Source organism: Eptesicus fuscus, chromosome 13 (assembly GCF_027574615.1).
Source record: "Eptesicus fuscus isolate TK198812 chromosome 13, DD_ASM_mEF_20220401, whole genome shotgun sequence".
In the NCBI taxonomy this organism is placed as follows: Eukaryota; Metazoa; Chordata; class Mammalia; order Chiroptera; family Vespertilionidae; genus Eptesicus; species Eptesicus fuscus.
Genome location: NC_072485.1, coordinates 31,737,673 through 31,761,245, shown reverse-complemented (window position 1 = coordinate 31,761,245; position 23,573 = coordinate 31,737,673). Strand labels below are relative to the sequence as shown.

Sequence of the window (23,573 nt, the reverse complement as noted above, 5' to 3'; positions counted from 1 at the left end):
TTGACTGAATGACTAGATAAATATAATGCTTAAAAATATTCATATTCTTGATTCAGTGAATCCTTTTCTGAAAATATATCCTCATGAAAAATATGGTCAAAAGTTCATGTATACTGCCGAAACCGGTTTGGCTCAGTGGATAGAGCGTCGGCCTGCGGACTCAAGGGTCTCAGGTTCGATTCCAGTCAAGGGCATGTGCCTTGGTTGCGGGCACATCCCCAGTAGGGGGTGTGCAAGAGGCAGCTGATCGATGTTTCTAACTCTCTATTTCTCTCTCTTCCTCTTTGTAAAAAATCAATAAAATATATTAAAAAAAAAAAGTTCATGTATACCAATGCTTACTTCAGTGTTTTTTAAATTAATAATAATAAAATAAGATAACTTAAATATCCAACGATACAAATTTTGGTAGAAATGGGAATATTTGGCAGTTGTTAAAAATTCTATCAACAAAAATAAAAAATAAAATATTAAAAAAAATTCTATCAACAAGAAAAATATTTTACTAACTTAGGAAAATGTTCTTAATATGATGTTAATTTTAAAAAGCAATACAGTTTTATATTTTTAACTTATAACAGACACATATAAACAATACTCACATTTGGATACATCTGTGAACATGCATTACTACAAAATATAATATATTTCTCTGAGGATACATATGCAGAGACAATTTTAAAAAGTAAAAAGATATCAAATTATTAACTGATTAGCTCTAGGTGAAAAGTAGGTGTTCTGAATTTCTCAAACATGTGATTAGTTTATAATATTTTTACCATAAACTTGTATTATTTCCACATCAAAAACATATAAGCCCAGTCTTCATGGCTCATGGTTGAGTGTCAACCTATGAACCAAGAGATCATGGTTCAATTCCTGGTCAGGGCACACACCCAGGTTGTGGGCTAGATCCCCAATGGAGAGCATGCAGGAGGCAGCCAATCAATGATTCTCTCTCATCATTGACATTTCTATCTCACTCTTTCTTTTTTCCTCTCTGAAATCAATAAAACTACTTAAAAATACATAATAAAATTATTTTAAATAGTATAAATGCTCACCTTTAAACTAAGATGATTTATAATTACCTATTTAGTTTTTATTTAAAAAAACCTTGAAGTTGAAAATACAGAATTAAAAAAATATTGCAAGTATTTTTCACTTAATTTTGTTGTGAACCTAAAACTACTCTAAAAAATAAAGTAAAACACTAAAATATCACAATTAAGTGCAATATGTGTGACAGAGAACAAATAAAGTAGGTCAAAAAAATGAATGACCAATGTACAAACAGAATTAAAAGTGCTTTGTAAGATTATCTTCCATCTATCAAAAGATATATTTGCTAATTATTCTTAAAAGTAATATAAATCTAGAATTCATTTATATAGTTTTATTTTATAATTTAGTTCTTTATTGAATTTATTGGGGTGACATTGGTTAATAAAATTATAAAGATTTCAGATATACAATACATCATCTGTATATCCTATATAATAAAAGAATAATATGCAAATTAACCATCACTCTGCTACACCCACAAGCCATGCCCACCAGCTACGCCCACCAACCAATCAGGAGCAATTATGCAAATTAACCCAACCAAGATGGCTGTGGCCATGGAGAGAGCAGGAGGGAGGCTTAGGTTTCCCCGGCAATGGAGGAAGCCAAGTTTTCCCCACACCCTGGCCGGCCCAGGCCTCCGCTTAAGGCTACAAAGTTTCAATTATAGAAGATAAATCCCAAGAAAAATGGCGGCAGCCACGGAGCTAGAGAGAGCAGGTTAGGGTTGCCCCCGGCGACAGAGGAAGCCAAGCTTTCCACCTGCCCTGGCCAGCCTAGGCCTCCACTCCAGGCTACAAAGTTTCAATTATAGAAGGTGAATAAACACCAACAGAAATGGCTGCCGCCATGGAGTAAGCAGAAGGCTTGGCTCCACTCCAGGCTACAAAGTTTCAGTTGTAGAAGATAAATATATCCCAGATACCAGGCTTTCGCTTGGGTTGCCGGGGGGCGGGGGGGAGGCATGGCCGGCCTGAAAACCACCACAGGCCCCTCGCCCAGGCTGCCCCACGCCCCAAGGGAACCCCCACCCTGATCTGGGACATGCTTCGGGGCAAACCAGCTGGTCCCCACCCCTGCACCAGGCCTCTATCCTATCTAATAAAAGAGTAATATGCAGATTGACCATCACTCCAACACACAAGATGGCTGCCCCATGTGGTCAAAGATCCTGCCCCCATGTGGACACAAGATGGCCACCATAAGATGTCCAGCAGGGGAGGGCAGTTGGGAGGGACCAGGCCTGCAAGGGAGGGCAGTTGTGGGCAATCATTTTGTTTGGCCTGCAGGGGAGGGCAGTTAGGGGTGACCAGGCTGGCAGAGGAGGGAAGTGGGGGCAAACAGGCTGGCAGGGGAGCAGTTAGACATCAATCAGGCTGGCAGGGCAGTGGTTAGGGCATGATCAGGTTGGCAGGCAGAAGTGGTTAGGGGCAATCAGGAAGGCAGGCAGGTGAGCAGTTGGGAACCAGCAGTCTCGAGGGGAACCAGCAGTCTCGAGGGGTCCCAGATTGAAGAGGGTGCAGGCCTGGCTGAGGGACACCCCCCACCCCCCGTGCACGAATTTTGTGCACCGGGCCTCTAGTCTATAATAATAAAAGTGTAATATGCTAATTAGACTGGACAGCTGAACGACCTTCCAGAATCCTTCTGAATGAAGCTGCCGTGGTGGGGGCTGAGGCAGAGGTGGTTAGGGGCGATCAGGCAGAGGGGTTAGAGGTGATCTGGCAGGCAGGCAAGCCATTAGGGGCCATCAGGCAGGCAGGAGAGTGGTTAAGGGTGATCAGGCAGGCAGGCAGGGGTGATCAGGCAGGCAGAGGGGTTAATGGTGATCAGGCAGGAAGGCAAGTGGTTAGGGATGATGAGGCAGGCAGGCAGAGTGGTTAGGGGTGATGAGGCAGGCAGGCAAGTGGTTAGGGGCGATCAGGCAGTCAGTCAGTGTGGTTAGGAGAGATCAGGCAGGCAGGCAGGCAAGTCCCTGATTGTGAGAGGGATGTCTGACTGCCAGGATTGGGCCTAAACTGGCAGTCAGACATCCCCCGAGGGGTCCTGGATTGAGAGAGGGTGTAGGCCAGGCTGAGGGACACCCCCTCCCATGCATGAATTTCGTGCACCAGGCCTCTAGTTTTATTATATGTCAAGTTTCCTTCCATCACCATTTATCCCCCCTTTACCTCCTTCTACCTCCCCGCAACTCCTCTTCCCTCTAACAATCATCCTATTCTTGTCTGTGTCTATGAGTCTTTATTTATTTATTTTTTAAATTAGAAGTCTCCTTCCCACTCTTTTTTTAAAAATTTATCTTTATTGTTCAAAGTATTACATATGTCCCCCATCTTTCCCCCCTTTGACTCCCTCTACCTCATCCCATCCCTAGGCTTACCACACTGTTATCTGCGCCCATGTATAACTTCTTTTTTTTTTTTTTTTTTAAGAGTAGTTTATTGATTTTGAGAGAGAGAGGGAAGGGAGAGAAACATTGATGCATTAGTACATTGATCAGCTTCCTCCTGCATGTTCCCCACCAGAAATCAAGCCTACAATCTGGGCATGTGCCCTGACTGGGAATCCTACCAGTAACCTTTTGGTTTATTAGACAATGCCCAACCACCTGAGCCACACCTGCCAGGGCTCTTTAGTTCATTTTTAAAGAAAAAAGTACTTACTGAAAAACTATAACAATCAATGTGACCATTAACTAGCACAGCCTTTCAAAATCAAGTACAAATATGTTCAATTTTGGATTTTTTAATATGGTGGCGTGCCAGCTACTGAACTCTGAGCACTTATATTTAATAGCAAAAATGATGGAAAAGAAAGGTCATGCATTCTACAATAGGTTGTACAGAAACTAATTATAAATAATATTTTAGGACATTATTTCAACCTTCTAGAGAACAAGGGACTCCTAAATTAGACAAAGAAACTGTAGAATCAGATTTTTTTTCTTATTATCCTCTCAAAGTTCAGTACTATTCCTCTCATCATTGAACATCATGACCCATTTGAATTTAGAACCAATTTGTTAACAGTGATTCCAACATTTTAACAGCACCACAGAAGAGAATAATAATCTGAGTAAAACTAAATAGAAGAGAAATAAAATGATAAATCTATGTTAAATTTTTGTTACAATCTGTTTATTATTAAATCAAGCTACTGTAAGAATAGATTCCTCTTTTGATCTTAATGCACTTGCAGAATTAGTAATAATGATAATTATAAATTAAATCCAAATCTGATTAAGTACCATTATATACAGGGCCTTATGCTAACATTCATTCAGAAGTTCAGAGCAACTTATTGACCTATTGCTACATGCCAGGTTCTGGGAAATAATGTTAAATACATAGGTTGCACACTCATGAAATTTAGTTAGCAAAGCAGATAGACATAAAAATAAAGCAGATGCAGCCTTTCCACTCCACAGCCACAGATGCTGCTGACAAGTCTGGGTCCACATATATAATTCAATAATAATACTTCAGGAAATGTCACAAAGCGGTGACTGAACAGATGGCTACTGTGAGTTAAGTTCTATGATGAGCATATGAGTTATCTCACTCTCTAATCAGGAGACTGAGAAGGAAACAACTAACCACAATGCAAGGTAATATGCTAATTGTGCAGGACACCATGTTAACTAGAAGTTTTGTGAGCTAAAATGGACCAGAAAGGACCTAGTTCGAGCATATGCTTGAACTAGGTCTTTAAAAAATTAATAGGATTTATTAGGCAGAATGGGATATTCCATCAAAAGGAAAAGGGAAGCTGATAGTCTAGCGCAGAGGTTGGCCAACTTTTTTATAAAGGGCCAGACAGTAAATATTTTAGGACTTTCTGGCCCTACAGTCTGTATTGCAACTACTCAACTTGGCCATTGCAGCTCAAAAGTAGCCATTGCAGCAGAATATGTAAACAAATAAGCATGGATGGGTTCTAATAAAACTTTATTGATAGCATATTTGAAATTTCATATAATTTTCAAATGCCATAAAATATTATTCTTTTAATTTTCTTCAACTATTAAGATATTTCAAAAGCACATTCTTAGCTCATGGCTATACAAAAACTATTATCAGATTGGATTTGACCTGTAGGTTATACTTTTCTGACTCCTGGTCTTGTTGGAAGGCAAGCTAAACACACACACATAACAATATCAAATATCTAAACCAGCAGTTCTCAATTATATCATAATCAACCTTTCCATTTCATAATAAATATTTTATAATACCCTCCTTTCTCCATCTGAAATAAACTCATAGATAATACAACTGCATGCATATATATATATATACACACGTGTGTATATATAATGCTCTAACTCAAGTAAAAGAAGAAATTACTTTATATTATAATGTTTTCAATGTGGCAGTCTGCAATCCCAACTATACTAGACAATGTAATGAAGTAGTCAAATGCTTACATACACTTAATAATGAATACATTTAGATTTCAATGGAATAGAGTTTACATACCAATTCTTATAAGAAGCAGAGGAAAAGTGAAAGAGCAGACATGTAAAGGATTCTAGATTGAAAACTGGTGTTAGAAGAAGTGATAACAGATCATTTCATATGATAAGAAATCAAAGGAAATAACTTTAGTTGAAATATAGATAATCTAACATTATTGGCAATAATTAAAGTAAAAATGTAAATAGAGAATATAAAAATGTCATATTTTTGCAAACAAACTGGCCTTTATTTATAATGTTAGCATAAAGATAATTCAATTTACTATAGGGCAGTCCAGTGAGAAAGTTTCTATCTATCTATCTATCTATCTATCTATCTATCTATCTATCTATCTATCTATCATCATCTATCTATCCCTATCTATATATATATCTTTACTCCTGTTTGGAATTCCTCCTCATGTAAAAGTATACATTTAATTTCTAGTACTTGAAAAGACTTTCAAACTTTATCCTTTAACAAAAATATAAATAGGAAATGGGAAATGGGTATAAAAACAACAACAACAAAATCCTAGCAACCTAAGAGTTTATAGGGAAATTGAGGGTAGGTGACGTTTGAGATGATACCAGAGTAATATTGAAAACAACAGAAAACTCTAAAATAAATAATTTCAAATAATTTTCACAAAATAGATTCCATATTGTGCAACGAAATATTTTTTAAATTAATATGTGGTATGGCAATCAAATGAATTATTTTAAAAACAATCTTATTAGTGAAATTTGGTGAGATTTTTGTGTTTCTACCAATTCAAAATCTTTGGGTCTAGGTCTATTCAAAGAATCCCTAGGTCTCTTCAATTATATATATTTTTTGCAGGCGACATGCAAATGTAGACTGATACAGGAGAAGTGTGTCAATGGCACAGTACCAAGAGCTGCAGCATTGCTCCAAGGATGGGATTTTCCAAAATGGGAATCAACTCTTGATAAAATTCCTAACAGAACTAAGTATAATGACTCCTTGATTTGCACAGGAGTTACATTCCTATAATATTTAATGATTATTAAATCATTTCAGAAAATAGTTTGTTTGTAACACCAAATTTGATTTTTTTTTTCCAAATTTGATTTTGAACACTTGGAAAATAATAAACTTAAAAACATCTTCATAAACATCCAGTGGAATTTAACAATTGTGAAGTACATGGGACAATTTTTTGTTGCACATTATATATTGCACATTATAATGTATGTCCCCCTTCTCCTAAATGCCAGCATAATCTCCCAATAATTATCCCCATGCATTCCTAAAATAATTTTTAGTGGCTCTTCTCTCTCCTTATGCCCTTGGGGACTGTTGGTCTGAATTATGAGATAGTAGAAATTAGGTTTATGTAATTTTTGTATAATGCCCAAGACCACATTATCAACAAATTACATGCTTAATAATTTTCTGTTAGTAATTATGCTTTATGAAGAGGAGCACATAAGGGCTAAGAGAAGTAGTGTAGCCTGGAACAGTAAAAATAAAACTCAAATCTGAGTTCAAAGACTTTTATAAATTCTGTCACAAATTTAATGACCTTGAGCAAGCCTTAACTTTTCTAGGCTTCAGGTTCTACTTTGGAAAATATACAATATAGCCTCTAAATTTCCATACAGTTCTGACATAATTATAAATATTATAGGCCTTTGGGAAATTAAAAGGCTGGGACAGAGTAGAGAATAGAGGAGAATAAAAGCAGGCAAGGCTACATTTGCAACAGATAAAACTACCAGAAAAAGGAAGAGGACAGACAATGGAGACGGTGGTATTAAAGAGAGGTATTTGATTCTTGGCATGATAGATACACAGGTAGGTAGGTTACGTGTGTACAATTCACAAACATTCAGTAATGCAAGATGATGCTCTGTGATTAAAATACAGAAAATAAACCATGTGCTATAAATTTATTAAGTTTATAGCAATTTAATTCCTTCTGTAATACCTCTAATTCTTTTCTGTTTCCCTTGCATAGGGGCGGCTAATATTTTCCAAAGACTAAAAAATCTTATTATTTTTTTCTTGCTAAGGGACTCTCTTTATAGAAGGAATCAGTAGAAGCAGCCAGAGTTCAAAGTTATAACACTTACTAAGTTTATAGCACATAGTTCCTAATTCCTCACCATAAATTTTGCAAAATATGAAAAATTTGACTTTGGGTAGTAAATAGACAATGTAATATATAGATAATGTATTATAGAATTTTACACTTGAAACCTACATAATTTTATTAATCAACAAATTTAATAAAATTTACTACACACATTTGCAAGATTGAATCCAATTTACAAATAACCATAGATTAAGAGAACTTTCTAGATTCAAGTACTTATTCTGGTGTCTGGTTCAAATCAGCACAGTTCTTAACCTTGATCAGAGAGGAAAGGGCTCTTTAGGTGCCTCAAATCCCTAACAAAAATTAGAGAATTAAAGAGATCTCTGGGGATATTCTGCCTCTGAGAGTACCTCCAACAGGCTTTTCTGTAAGATATGGTAGAAAGCTTAAGGGGGGTCAGATAGACCTACAGTTGAAACTAGTTCTACCCTTATCAGTTATGCCATCATGAGCAATTTACTCTTAATCTCAGTTTACATATCTGTAAAACGGGGATTACAATATCACTCTTTTAGTGTTCTTGGGAGAATTCAAAATGATTAACAGAAATCCCCTAGCACAGTGCTTCACACATTATGGATATTGTATTCAATAAATATTGTCATCTCTGCTCTTTTCTTTTCCAGCGTCTGTATTTTGTTTCTCTTCATCCTGCCCCGGAAAGAATGCTCTGCTGATGTCAGCATCCAGAAGCAGGGCTGCCAGGAGCGTTGACCAAGTGGCTTCAGGGCTGCCATGGAATGCTTTAAGACCTCCTGTAATACCTCTAATTCTTTGCTGTTTCCTTTGCCTAGGGGCTGCTGATGTCTTCCAGACACTAAAATGTCTTATTATTCTTTCTTGGTAAGGGGCTCTCTTCATAGAAGGAATCAGTAGAAGCAGCCACAAAGGTAAAACAAGCTGTCAGATCTTTCTGGCTGGGCATAAGCTGAGCCTGAAATTTCAGCCTAGGGCATCCCTGCTTCCTGGACAAAAAAAAGTCCTTTGCACTCAAGTTGCTGCAAACTGCTGTTTCTGGAGGAGCTTCAAAGGTACTATTAGGGAAGATTTACAGATTTTGGCTAAATACTTCAAATGCAATTGTTCCAGTAGAATTTTACTGAGAAAATCTAACATCACCTCCCTCTGAATACAATTTTATGGGAATGCTACTTCATTAGTACAATTCTATCTTACATGATTTAGTTTTAGGGTAAATCTCTGAGAACCCTGAAGGACAAAATGTCACCCCATCATCACGTGGTCCTGTGCCAAATGTTTCTGGACAGTTGCCTAGCCTAACCTTCATCATTATAAGGAAGACATCAATAAATTCAGGGGACAAACTAGAAGTTCAAATAAAACACAAAAATAATTAATAATAACAACAATTAACTTGATAGATAATAAACCTTTTACTAGTAATCATAACTACCCTTTTTAATTGAAAAATGTCTGTGTTCTATGTATCATGCTGGACTCTAGGTATTCTCAATGCGTGTTATATTTTTCTACACTATGCTTTTAGCACCCTACGTTTGAGAGAGGCCAGCAATGAGCCTTAAAGAAGTTAAACAAGTGAGGTCATATAGCGCTGCAAGTTCAAATTTAGGATGATCTAGCTCTAAAGCATACATCCTTCCTCAAGTGCTTCCCATTAATTAATGGGTGTCCGTTGACAGTCACCGAATGTTAGTATTGGCGGAGATAGGGAGGCTCATTTAGGGAAAAACCGGTTTTCTTAGAAACAGAGCACCTGAGGCCCAGGAGGGTTTAACCACCATGAAGCCAAACACATAGACCATGGCAGAGCAGGCACTCCAATCCTGTGGGCACTCCCTGCAGCTGTCGCAATGGAGTCCTCATCAAGGCCCACCAGGCCTGCTGTGACCAATCCCCGCTCACCCCACCACGCGCACAGACAACCAGGAGCAATTCCACTCAGGCAACAAGGTGCTACGTGTGTTTGGTTTTGTTATTTTTTTATCCCCAAAGCTTATTTCTCTTTGCCCACTTGATGATAAGTACAATATATTTTTTTTAAAGATTCAATTCAATTCAGCTCATGTATCACTACCTCTAGGAAGTCTTCACAGACTCACCTCTCTTCTCTTCCCAGAAAATTAGGTATAATGAATTATGGAATAGCTTAATAATTTTCAACATTTGGCGGACTCCTTATTCATGCATTCCACAAATACTTATTGGACCTGTATTATTTATAAGCACTGTGCTAAGTGCTTCACATGTATTATGTTAATCATTCCTCACCACAATCATATGAGTTAGGTATTATTTTTATCCTCATTTGAGAAACCAGAAAACGCAGGCATAAAGAGATGTGGTATCTTTAAAAAAAGAGAAAAAAAGTATCTTTCTCACTCTCTGTGGCCTAATATGTCTCCTAATATACATTTACTATGGAATTGGCGGGACTCCGTGGAACTTTATTTCACTTCCAAATTGTAATTTCTGATAGTATAATTCTGTGTATATAAGGATATATTTGCTAAGTATTATATACTATTAAAGGCTATAAGCTCTACACTGGTAGGATAGTATCTACTTGGTTTACTATTATATCCACAGGGCCTGACAAAGTGACACAGAGAAGGCACCCAAGAAATGATAGTTGAATAAACAAATTAGAAATGAATGAATTAAATATGAATAAAGAGCAAATGCATAGATGTCTAGTCTCCAAGTCACTCTTCTGTGCTGCCTCCCCAGATCAGTCTGCGTTGGGGAGAAATGCCACATAAGCAGTGACGGACATGTTTTTCCTCCCAAGGCCAACACTATTATCTGAGATGTGCATTCTAAAATTCATTTCTGGACTCTATAATTTTCCATTTTCTTACCTATCATTATGGTTATATTAATTCTACAGATCCAAATGGAATGAAAACTGATTTGAGCAGGGAGAGAGCTGTTTTTTAGTCCTGCTGAGAAAAAACATAATGACAGAGTCCTGTTAGTACACAGCCCCCCACCCCACCCCCAAATAGCAGGAGTTTGGCCAAGAGCCTTAGGAGGAACTCAAGTCATTACCATGGCCCTCTATTATAGCAGCCGGAAATCACACTGCCAGTTTCCACGAAATACAGCAAATATCTCCGAGGGCAGGATCCTAGCTCCCAGAGGCTCACCAGCCCTCAGGCACGTTCTGTACCCCATGCAGCTCCCTAGGCTATTCTGAAACATGCACTCCCCTTCTCCCTGCTCCACCAAGAAGTCTAATGTTTGTTATCAGCTCTGCCCTTTGTTTTACAATATTTCACACAATATCTCCAGTTAACTTAAGGGGTAGAAATAGTATAACAAAATTATAAAAACAGACTATTTTAATGGACATATTCATAAAAACTTATATACTCTTTTTTGTGTGATAGTTATACATGGGCATATAGTACATACACAGATCTGTATATTTTAAATATTAGATCTATTCTATAGATGCATATGTAAATGAATATCAACATATATACTTATATAAATATATCAGCATTTTTGAGTGCCTATCAGAAATAATGAAATGTATTTATACAGAGAGAATAAAACATTCTTTATAAAAACAAGCTAGTATATTCTAGATAAAAAGAATATAGAACTTTATTTTTATATGTGTGTATATACATGCATGTATAGATACTTATACATACATAAAATGTTAATATATGCAATGCAAGTAGTTAGGTATTCTAGAGATATTTAATGCATATGTTAAAATCTGTGCACATATGTATATATAGACAAATTAGAAACTATTCAACATAATATATTTGAAAGTGTACAGGAGTGGGACAAAGAGATAAATTGATCACTCTAGCTTAGCACCTTTAAGGGACTGAGATGGCAAAAGAGTGAAAGGATCAGGTGAGAATGTCACAACATTGAAGAGCCTAAAATATATAGTATTATAGCTCCAATATTTAAGGATCACTGTTCTTCCCAGCCAATAATAAAGCACATGTGCATAAAGGAGAAAAGGTATAGAAATTTATGTGCAAAGGAATAATGAGGGATGGTGGTTGCTTCAATTTACTGCCTTCTCATATGTCACTGGATCTCTAATTATTAGTGCAGAGACTCTATTTCAATTCTTTAAAGCATACAATAGCTATAAATGTAAGGCAAGTAGGAGGCTGAGTTTGTGAAACACTAAGGAAGAAAAAGGTTTCCCTTGGTTGATGAAATGAGTTCTAGAGAATGGTTATTACAAGGTAGTATTCAAATGTAGGGTTGGAAAATTATCATTTATGAAATAAAATTTTATTACATATTGAATAAAAAATTATAATAAAGCAAGTTTGCTTTTTTTCTACTCTAAAGCAAGTTTGCTTTCTCTACTCTTTATAAAAACAATAAACTCGATGTGAGTTTGTGTGCTTTGCCTCTGGGAACCTTGAGGATGCAATCAATACAGAGATATAGGTTAAAGACATTTAAACACATGTATTTGTGAAAGACTATATAGATACTTCAAAATTGTCAGGACTGTTTATTCAGTTTGGGATTGATGCTAACTTTAAAAATTAACTGAGTGTCAAATGTCAAGCTCCATTTCAAACTGAATTTAATACTATAATGACAATATGTTCTTGATTTAAAGCCGAATGCTAAGATGCATGATGTTAATGCAACAAAAGCCATATATTTGGCCAGGTATATATAACTATATCATTAAGATCTAGTGATGTATGATATTCTTGGAAGTACTTTTTATAAAATTAACATTAAAATTAGAATGTTCTCTACACTTTTCACACCATAATGTTTTACTCATGATCAATATTCACTTCTCAATTATACTAAAAGCATATTAAAATCAAGAAAGGATTTTTCTGCAAACACAGCTTTTCTCTTTTCAATGAATATTTAAGAACAGTCATTGTTCTGTACTTATGACAGTGATTACAGGTGCATTTTATTTATATTGTACAGAATTTACAGAAAGTTGTTTTCCCTCACTGGATGGAAGCAGGAAAAACAAAAAACCAACAATTTCTGGTAAAATGCTAGTAGTTTGGGGCAAGAATCAGCTAGGAATCAAATTAAGGGAATCTGCATATTTGCTTCAGAAATGTATTCTAGGAGAGTTTTTAATATAAATAACCTATTGCTTCTCTATGAATAAATGAAATATTTCATTTTTTATTTTGAGCATAATCATCCTATAGCTTGCTTCCAATTATTCCTTGTGCTTGTAAAATAAATTATTTAGTATAAACATAATTTCTTCTCTATTACTAAAAAGGTACACAGCATTATAAGAATTAAATTAGAATAGTATAGTTCAAATCACCACTTTCCATAACTGAATAAATCTATCTTCCTTTAACTTTAAAGAGCTGGAAAGTATCTGATTAAAGTTATCTTTTCTCTTCCTTAAAACAAACAAACAAAAAAGAAACCCTAGGTTAGGCAGAATAGAAAAGTTGACAACGATTAGAAGTAAAAGTGCAGTTAAAAGACCATGATGCAAAATAGTGAAATCATCTGAAGACTAGAAAAGTTGAACTTGGGGGAAAAGTCACTAAAAGAAACTGAGCACAGCATCCCTGGACTTGCACAAGCCACCCTGAGGTGTGAGCCCCCAAAACCTGTGAAAATGAGAGGTTTTCTTGGCCTACCATATTCCAAAAACACATCAGCAAGGAGACTCAGCAAAGTTTCCAAACCATCCTAACCTGACACAACTTGCTGGCAGTTTCTTCCGACACTCAAGGGAAAGTCATAAGGAAAAGGCTCACCTGTGCTGGGCTGAACCAGCCATGTGGGCAGGCACAGTGCTCCCCACAAGTCCCTTTGCCCTTGGTGCTCATCCTGTGGGGACTTTTCCGCACACTGTCCCACAAGGTGACCAGCTTGGTCCTGTTTGAAGCTGGGCCCCCAGGTCCTGAAGAAGGCATGGTCTGAGAATTGTACCCGAGTCCCTGAGGGCTCCTCTGCCAGCCACAAGCGCAGTGGGCATCCCTGAGCACTGTGGGTGCACTCCTGCCGGCATCCATCCCATCGGACCCCCGGCTGCAGCTGTGTTGCTTGGTGAGGTATGCATTCATAGTGCACTGATGCCTACTCTTTCCTTTGGTCAGCTCTGCCCAGGAATGTTTCCTCCTTGACACCCTTTGCTTCCAGGCAGTTGTAAAAGTCTCTTTTTTCCCCCTCGCGTGGATCCCTCAGTAGCTTTGACAGCTGCTATAAGCAGTGCATCCTGGGAGCAGTGGGAGCAGCGAGAGCAGCTCCGCACAGCATTATCTGCGGGCTGGTAGCTCTTTGTCAATAGATGACTCAACTCACAGAGCAACTTGACAGTATCCCTGCTCTAGGCAGAAGCAATCAATGCTCCACACAGCTGGGCTACAAGACTGTACACTGCATGACAAGCCCTTTTTGGATGGAGCCCCACGGTAAAGAATACTCTCTGCAATTTGGCGTTCTGGCTTTCCCTCTCCTGGCTGATCCCCACGCCAAATACAGACCTCAGGAAAGAGAGCTTCTTATCAGGCTAGCAGGACCCTTCTTTCCGGAAAGAATGCATCTAGGCTGAAACAACATAGCAGAAGCCATTTAAAGTGATGGGAAAGTTAACCTGTCAAGGAATTTCCAACATTTACAGGAATCACTTATCGAGAGTGATATTTGCCAAGACAGACCAAATCATGAGGCAACTAAATAAGAGCATCAGTATTAACTCTAAAGAAGCTCAATTCATTTAGAAAAAATTGCTGAGGTCACAGCATGCTACTAGAGTCCTTTAAAATTTGGAAGTTTAATGTGTTTTAGATCATGATTACTCACTGCAATCTAAGCAAACATTCTTTATGCTATGAACAATTATTATTTCCTTCTGATTCAAAAAAAAAAGCAATTTTCAAAAGTTCAAAACTGAGGGGTTGGCTTATTTTAACACAGTGTTTTTCTTTACCCAAAATTATGCTGAGGATTTCCTTTCAAATACTTTACCACAACAAATACATTCACCACAGAAAGGGGCTGCATTTTAAAGTAAAAGACACATCCAACTCTGCCATCCAGCATTTTGGTTTCCAAAGACAGAATTTTCAAATTCTTTCACTGAAAAATAAGTGAAATCTATCCAATTTAAAGAAATTGCCTTCCAGAGAGGACATGATTGTTTTAAAAATTTAGCATGATTCACAGAAGCCACCCATAGTATTTTCAGTAAAGGAAAAGGTACTTAGAGTTTGTATTCTTTTTGAAACTTTCTCCATCTGTAACATAAATGTTGTAACATAAATGCTTATCACATATCCTAAGGAAATAATTTTGGTTTGATTGAGAAGCAAGCTGCCATCTATGCAGCACCAAAAATGATGATATAACCCCATGATATAATAATTTTATCTACAGACCATCAGGTACTATTAGATCTAACTTCTCAGTGGAATGACCAGTGGCTGGGGTAGTGTAGACCTCATTTCTGAATAATCTGGCAAGGTTATTATTTCAAAGGCTAGGATTATAACATATTCTACATTTCAATGCTGGGATTCGCTAGATAAATTATTGATGTATATAAAAACCCTGAATGAATGAAGCAGGATCTTCTCTTTCCATGTATCTCCACAAAAAGTGTCCTTTTCCAATTTTTCAACAGGAGGTTGACATTAGTACCTTGCCTGGCACAGTAGGCATCCAAAACATCTTTGTTAAATAATTATAACTCCTATGAATAAGTTCAAAAGGCAGGCCCTGGCCCATTACTGATCATTTTTTCAAAGCACCTAGTGCACTGATTTCCCAGCACATAGCAGGCTTAAGAATACATTTCTTGGATGGATATATGGAGGGTTTGGTGGATATATAAATAGAAGAAGAGTAGAGGAATGAAGCAGTTGACTAACGTGTTTTGAAAACAATATTTAATTAAATATTAAATAAGCTCTGAATTAAATAAGCTCTTCCATTAAGGTTAGCTTCAGGGCTGGTTTTGAGGTGTTAAAGAAATTTGACAGAAGGAGGATGAGGAAGAGGAGGAGGAGGAGGAGGAGGAGGAGGAGGAGGAGGAGGAGGAGGAGGGGGAGGAGGAGGGGGAGAAGGAGGAGGAGGAGGAGGAGGAGGAGGAGGAGGAGGAGGAGAAGAAGAAGAAGAAGAAGAAGAAGAAGAAGAAGAAGAAGAAGAAGAAGAAGAAGAAGAAGAAGAGTAAGAAGGAGAAGACTTTAACACTTTAACTATTGGGAAGAAATATGTGGCATTAATGGCCTTTCTTCCTGAAAGAAAATCAAGGAATCAAGATCAATGCTTGAAAATGGTAAAATTGGGGCAAATAGCTCATTATGTGATACTCAGTGGGGGAAATCCAATTTTTAGAGAGAGAGGGAGAGGGAGGGAGAGAAACATTGATATGAGAGAAGAACGCTGATTGGTTGCCTCCCATATGTGTCCCAACTGGGGATCAAACCTGCAACCTAGGCATGTGCCCTGACTAGGAATCAAACCCACAACCTTTTGATATATGGGGCAATGCTCCAACCAACTGAGGCATCAGCCAGCGTTGAATAAGTCATTTTTAATGAGCTATTTCTTCTTAACACAAGGACAACAGAATTCCTATTTTAATAACCTCAACATGTCATTCCTACTTTGATAAATATGTTGTGTAACTAATATTACTTGCCTTGAAGGATCTTAAAGACCATATCAAACTTCCATTAAACTCATTATAATACTATATTGAAATTATTCTTTACTTTAATACATATAACATAATTCCAGCCTCCTGTCTTCCTCTTCCTGTCTATTTTTTTTTCCCTTTTCAAACATGATGTTTGGCTTTCTAAGTCTGAAGACAGACCACTTAAACAGATAAATGTGTCCAACTAACCCACTGTACTATGAGACAGACCTACTAATTAAAGATAATTCAATTTGATCAACTGTAATTGGACAATTGTAATGACCATGAGAAGACATGAAATTCTGGCCAAACAAGAATTAGTGGTGCCCGAGTACGCATCCCACTTATCATTGTGATTTAACATGGGCAGATGGTGCACAGGGCAATGCCTAGATGAGATGTATCTTCTTGACCTCTCTTTGACCTGTTTACTGTCTCCATAGAGCCACCCCTAGCTTTAAAGCAGAGGCTTAAATGAATATCCTGGCTTGATTTGTTTAAAATTAAATAGCAACGATGACATACTAAATAAATGGTACCGCACTAAAACACTATGCGGATATCCTTGCCAGATAAAATTTCCTCAGGCTCTCTCTGCATATGGGAAATGAAAATATTAATTACCAAGGAAGAGCTAAGTAGTGCTTGCTAAAGGATGACTGGGTAGCAGAAGCCCTTTAGCATCCATAAGTAATGTGTTAGATAATCACAAAATGATATAAAGTATTAGATACAATTTATCTTGATTTCAAAATTGTAGATAGTCTATTCCTGGGACTGCAAATTCTAGAGATGTTATAAATGCTAACAAATTAATATTCTTGTACATCTAATAGCCTCCAGCCTAGGCAATCTCCAGATCTAATCACATTTACCTTTCAAAATAAGAGAGCACCAAGAATATTTAAAGTATTTCAGGCTCTAAATTTATTTCCAAAATACTTAAACCAATTTAATCATAAATCTTAGGAGGCAAAGCAAGAAGGAATTAACAGTGAGCAATAGAGATTTCACCTGGACATAGAATTTAATAGGAAGTAAACAAAAATAGTTTTAAAATGTCCCAAATTCTCGCCAATATGCTTGGATTTTGGTGGGTGTTGAGGAGAGGGGATTAATCTGAATTAATGTAAGGCTGAATTGTAAAATGGGTTTCAGGAAATGCAGATGTATTATATTCTAACACAGTAACACTGTTGGAGAAATAAGAACTTAAGTTACGTGACACTTCTTAGAGATTCTGAGAAGAACACTAATAAAAGGTAATAATCATTTATAATTTACAAATTGTAGCTATTGAATCTAAATAATGAGCTCTACTGCTACAAGAAATTTGTCCTTGTCCTTCAAGATTAGAGTAATGTCACTCCCCGGAAGCTTTCCAGACGCCCCTGGCATATTCAGTTACACTCCACAGTGTTTGTATGCTTGTGTATGTAAATACCTTTCACAGGGGTCGATTTCTCTCAATCCACCATTATGACAACCACCTTGGTCGAAGCTACCATCACGTCTCCGCCGAGGTGGTGAAACAGCTTCCGAGCTGGTCTCTGGCCTCCACCCTTACTCCAATTCACTCTCACACAGTGGCCAGAGTGGCTTCTTCCGAAATGTGAATGCAGTCAGGTCCCACTCTGCATAACACCAGTCAATAAAATCTCTGAGGATCTTTATCCCCATAGACAACATCTTCAAACTGGCCTGCCTGGTCCTTGATTATGGCCTGTGTGACTTGGCCTCTGTGCTTTCTCCAGTCTCATCCATGCCTCACCCCCTTGCCCCATCCACCTTCCAACCACACAGGCCTTGACTACCTTGTGGCCATTACACATGCTCTCTTCCCTTGCCCACACCTTCGCATAAGTCATTCCTACTCACCCTTCACATAAGTCATTCCTACTCAGCCTTCTATAAGGTGCTTCAAGAAACAACCTCCTGAAAGCAAGCCATCCCAAGGAATCATTCAATACACTCAAGAAGGGTCGGCTTACTCTGCAACACAGCTCCAAAACAAGTCTCCCAGACCTTCCTTCACACCAGCTTGCCATCCCAAAGACTCTTCTATTCAGAAATTCTGGAGTCCTCCCTGTCCTTCAGAGCTCAGCTCAAATGTCACCTTCCCAAGAAACCATTCCCTGGACACTGTGCCCCACCCTCCTTCCAGAACAGATCAGGTCATCCTCCCATGAAACACCCACTTAGCGCCTGTGCCTTTCTTTTTTCTTTTCTTTTTCTTAATATACATTCACCGCTTTTTGTCAGAGAAAGAGGGAGGGAGGAGAGAGAAATAGAAACATCAATGTTAATGGGCTGCTTCCCGCAGGCCCTGTACTGGGGATTGAGCCTGAAATCCAGGCATGTGTCCTGACCAGGAATCGAACCAGTGACCTCTTGGTGCATGGGATGATGCTCAATCCACTGAGCCACACTGGCTAGACACACCTGTGCCTTTCTATTTCAACACTTACGTGTCTGTATTTAAAGTAAAAATTACACTATTACTCATTCTGGGCCATTCTTCTCACACAGAATATAGGTAAATGCCATTAGGGAAGGGAGAGGGCTCTTTTTGTATCTGCACCCTCTGAACCAAGCACAAAGGAAGTGTTTAGTATTTATTAAAACAAATCAAGTAAGAAAGAAGATAAAAATTGTCTTTCAGTGGTTATACCAACATTGGTATTCAAGTCTGTGTTCTTCCTCTCAGTGCAAAATGAACAAATAAGCACTGTGAATTTAAACACAAACTAGCCATGTGCTCTTAAGGTCATCATTTGAGTGAAACATTCTGTGTGGCTGAGTGGTGTAGTGGTATGCATTAACTCATTTGGGGGAAGAAATTTGATAGTGGTCTTATGATACTAAGAAATTGAAATGGCTTTTGTTTATTTTAGTAAGATATTCATTCATAAAAGCTATACTTCCTGACAGCTGTGATTTCCTCTCAAGTGTTTTCAAGTTGTTCTCCCTTTATATAGATAGTGAAAAAGGGGGAGTGGGGGAAAAAAGCCATTCAGTGGGAAAGCAGGGAGAGAATCCCAAACTCCAACCACCAAAGTCTTGACCCTCTTAAAGTGATATACTCCAGAGGCACAGTGAGTTCAGGATCCAGAAAGTATATATAGAGAGCAGAAAGGCAATGTGACACCTCCTCTTCCTCCCCATTAATCAAGTTAAAAAGTTAAAAAATTAAACAGCATTAGTATTTATAACAATACCTTAATTATATATTTTTAAATATGGTTAAAAAATACATAACACAGATCTACCCTCTTAACAAAGTTTAAGTATGCAGTACAGCATTGCTAACCACACACACAGTGTTGCACAGGAAATCTCCAAAACATTTTGATCATGAACTACTGAAATTCTATTGCTTTTATTTATTTAAATGTTTTTTTTTCTCAAATATATATTTTTTTAATTTCAGAGAGGAAGGGAGAGGGAGAGAGAAATAGAAACATCGATGATGAGAGAGAATCATTGATTGGCTGTCTCCTGCACACCCCACAATGGGGATCTAGCCCACAACCTGGGCATGTGCCCTGACCAGGAATCAAACCGTGACCTCCTGATTCATAGGTCAATGCTCAACCACTGAAATTATATTCCTTTTGAACAGCAAATCCTCAATTCCCCTCCTCCCAGGCACTAGCAACCTCCATTCTACTTGCTGATTCTATGAATTCACTACTTTAGATACCTCATACAATATAAATCAAATCATTCAGTGTTTGTCTTTCTGTGACTGGCTTATTTCATTTAGCATTATGTCCCCAAAGTTCATTCATGTTGTAGCATATGACAGGATTTCTTCCCTTTTTATGGCTGAATAATACTCCATTGTTTCTATATACCACATTTTCTTTATTTTTCCGTCAATGGATATTTAGGCTGTTTCCACCTCGGAGCTATCTAGGCTAATAAAAGGGTAATATGAAAATTGATCATGATGCCCTCATAGTAACAACCAAACAGCAGGCTGTGTGGGGCCACCAGGCCAGCAGAGGGGGGCTGTGAGGGGGGACCAGGCCAGTGGGTGGGGCAGTTAGGAGTGACCAGGCCAGCAGAGGGGGCAGTTGAGGGTGACCAGGTCGGCAGGGGTGGCAGTTAGGGGCGATCAGACAGGCAAGCAGGCAGGCAGGTGAGCAGTTAGGAGCCAGCAGTCCCAGATTATGAGAGGGATGTCTGACTGCTTGGACATCCCCTTAGGGGTCCTGGATTGGAGAGGGTCCAGGTTGGGCTGAGGGGACCCCCCCATGCACGAATTTGGTGCACTGGGCCTCTAGTTGTAAATAATGCTTCAAAGATCACAGAAGTGCAAATAAGACCCTAATTTCACTTTTTTGAATAAATGGAAATGGGATTTATGAGTCATATGACAGTTTTATTTTTACATTTTTTGAGAAACGTCCATGTTTTCTATAGTAGCGGAGCCATTTTACATTCCCATCAACAGGGTACAGGGTTCCAATTTCTCCACTTTCTCGTGCGTTTATGCTGCTGCTGTTATTGTTTTATAATGGTCATACTAACATGCCGGAAGCCGCCCATTGTCCTCACTGGTAGAGAGATATGGACAGGGAATCCGGAAGGCTGATCAACCTTAAATGCTCTGAAAGGTCAGAGCTAATCACTCATTGTTTAGTTGAGACATTGGTAGCTGAAGCAGCCTCCACCTGTTAGTCTTATGTAAATTCTTGCTGATTGGCTATTATTGGAATTTCCTGCCTAAAGGCTATGGGTGTATCCCATAATCTTAATAAAAGGGATAGCAAGGCCAGAGCTGGGTATAGTCCACCCCCTTGAGGTGGGTTCCCACCTGGCCCCCAATATTACAAAATTAATACTTTTCTAGTCTTGTTCACTTGTGTGCGGCCTCCTTCAGAACCCGAACCCTGAACCTGAACCCTGAACCATGCGGGACGTGAAAGGGGTTCCCACACTAACAGGTCTGAGCTTTGTTCTTTCTCAAGATTCTTTATCTATACAGGTACTTTTATGTTTCCACATAAATGTTAGTATTGTTTTCTCTATTTCTGTAAAGAATGCCATTGGAATATTTACAGGGATTACATTGAATCTGAAGATTGCTTTGGGTAGTATGGACATTTTTTAAAAATGTTGTCTTCTGCTCTATGAACATTTATTTGTGTTTTATTTCTTTCATCAATGTTTTGTAAGTTTTGGTGTAAAAGTCATTCATTGTCGTGGTTAAGTTTATCCCTGTGTATTATTTTTTATGTTATTGTAAATAAGATTGTTTTAATTTCCATTCAAATTGTTCATTGTCATGTATATAAGCAAACACATTTTTGTATATTGATTTTGTATCCTGCAACTTTGCTGAATTAGCTTTTTAGTTCTAACAGTTGTGTGTATAATCTTTAGTGTTTTCTATGTATAAAATAATGTTACTTGTGAACAGAGGCCATTTTACTTCTTTCTTGCTAATTTAAAAACCTTTAATTTGGTTTGGGTTTGTGTGTGTGTGTGTGTGTGTGTGTGCACGCACACATTTGCCTAATTGCTCTGGATAGGACTTCCAGTACAACATTGAATAACACTGGTGATAGTGGGAACCTTTATATGGTTCCTGATCTTAGAGAAAAAAAATTCAATTTTTCACCATTGAGTCTGATGTTAGCTATGGGCTTTTCATATAGGACCTTTGTTATGTTGAGGTAATTCTCTTCTATTTCTAGTTTGTTGAGTGTTGATATCATGAAATAATATTAAAATTTGTCAATGATTTTCTTCATCTGTTGAGATGATCATGTGATTTTTGTCCTTTTCTATTAATATGGTATATCTCATTGATTATTTTTTTTTTTTTATGTTGAAGTACCTTTGAATCTCATGGATAAAGCACACTTGATCATAGTGTAAGATTCTTTTAAGGTGCTGTTGAATTCAGTTTGCTAGTATTTTGTATAGAATTTTTGCATTTATTTATTAGAAATATTGGCCTGAAGTTTTCTTTTCTTGTGGTGTCTTCTTCTAGATTTGGTATCATAGTAATGTGGCCTCATAAGTCTGGAAGTGATCCTACCATTTTAAATTTTTGTATGAGTTGTAGAAGAATTGGCATTAATTCTTCCTTAAATGTTTGGTAGATTTCACCAGTGAATCTATCTCATCCTTGGCTCTTTTTGGTTGGGAGGCTTTTAATGATTGATTTAATCTCCTTATTAGTTATAGGTCTGTTCAAATTTTATAATTTTCATGATTCAGTCTTCATAGGTTCTCCTTTTCTAGGAATGTATTTATTTATCTTAGATTATCTAAGTTTTTGGTATATAATTGTTCACATTAGTCCCAATCCTTTTAATTTATTTGGCATCAATTGCAGCATCTCTTTCAGTTCTGTTTTTATTCATTTGAGCCTTTCTTGTTTTTTTGTTAGTTAATGTAGCTAAAAGTTTCAATTTTATCTTTTTTAAAACAGCTCTTATTTTTGTTGATTTTTCTATTTTTTTTTACTCTATACTTCATTTATTTTTGTTTCAAACCTAGTTATTGCCTTTTTTCTGTTAACTTTAGGTTTAATTTGTTCTTATTTTTCTAGTTCTTTGAAGTATGAAGTTAGGTTGTTTACTTTAAATCTTTTTTTAATGTAGGCATTTATCACTATAAACTTTCTTAGTATTGTTTATGCTGCATCCCATAAGTTTTGGTATGTGTGTTTTTATTAGTCTCAAGATATTTTTGAATTTTTCATTTGCTTTCCACTTTAAACCATTAATCGTTCAAGAATGTGTTGTTTAATTTCCAGATATTTGTGACTTTTTTCAGTTTTCCTTCTGCCATTATTTAGTTTCATTCCATTTGGGTTGGAATATACATCATATAATTTCAATCTTCTTAATTTTGTTAAGACTTGTTTTGCGACCTAACGTGATTAGTCCTATAGAATGTTCTTGTGTATTTAAGAAGAATGTGTATTCTGTTGCTATTAGATTGAACAGCTCTCTATATGTGTGAGGCCCTTTTCATCTATTGGGTTATTCAACTCCTCCGTTTCCTTGTTGATCTTCTGTCGGGATATTCTATCTATTATTAAAAGTCAGGCATTGAAATCTTCTATTAGTGTGTTGCTATCTGTTTCTCCCTTTAGTTCTGTCAATGTTTGCTTCATGTATTTGATGTTCTGATGTTGGTGCATATGTAATTATAATTGTCATATTTTTTTGGAAAATTTACCCTTTTATCATTATATAATGTCTTTCTTTGTCTTTCTTGAGAGTTTTTGATTATTATTTGCATGGGATATCTTTATCCATTCTTTCACTTTCAGCCTCCACGT

The 23,573-nt window shown here is 37.3% G+C and overlaps 1 protein-coding gene across 7 annotated transcripts in view; it reads right to left on the bottom strand.

The window, feature by feature from the left end:
- DLG2 (discs large MAGUK scaffold protein 2) overlaps window positions 1-23,573 on the bottom strand; it is a 1,173,098-nt gene that overhangs the window by 731,225 nt on the left and 418,300 nt on the right. For 5 of the 7 annotated variants that reach the window (XM_028128522.2, XM_054725745.1, XM_028128526.2 and 2 more), the window contains exon 1: window positions 13,380-13,688. The exons of the other annotated variants lie outside the window; for them this stretch is intronic. In XM_028128522.2, the coding sequence (XP_027984323.2) occupies window positions 13,380-13,688 (309 nt within the window). Of the gene's footprint in view, window positions 1-13,379; window positions 13,689-23,573 lie in introns of those variants that run through there. 7 annotated transcript variants of the gene reach the window in all.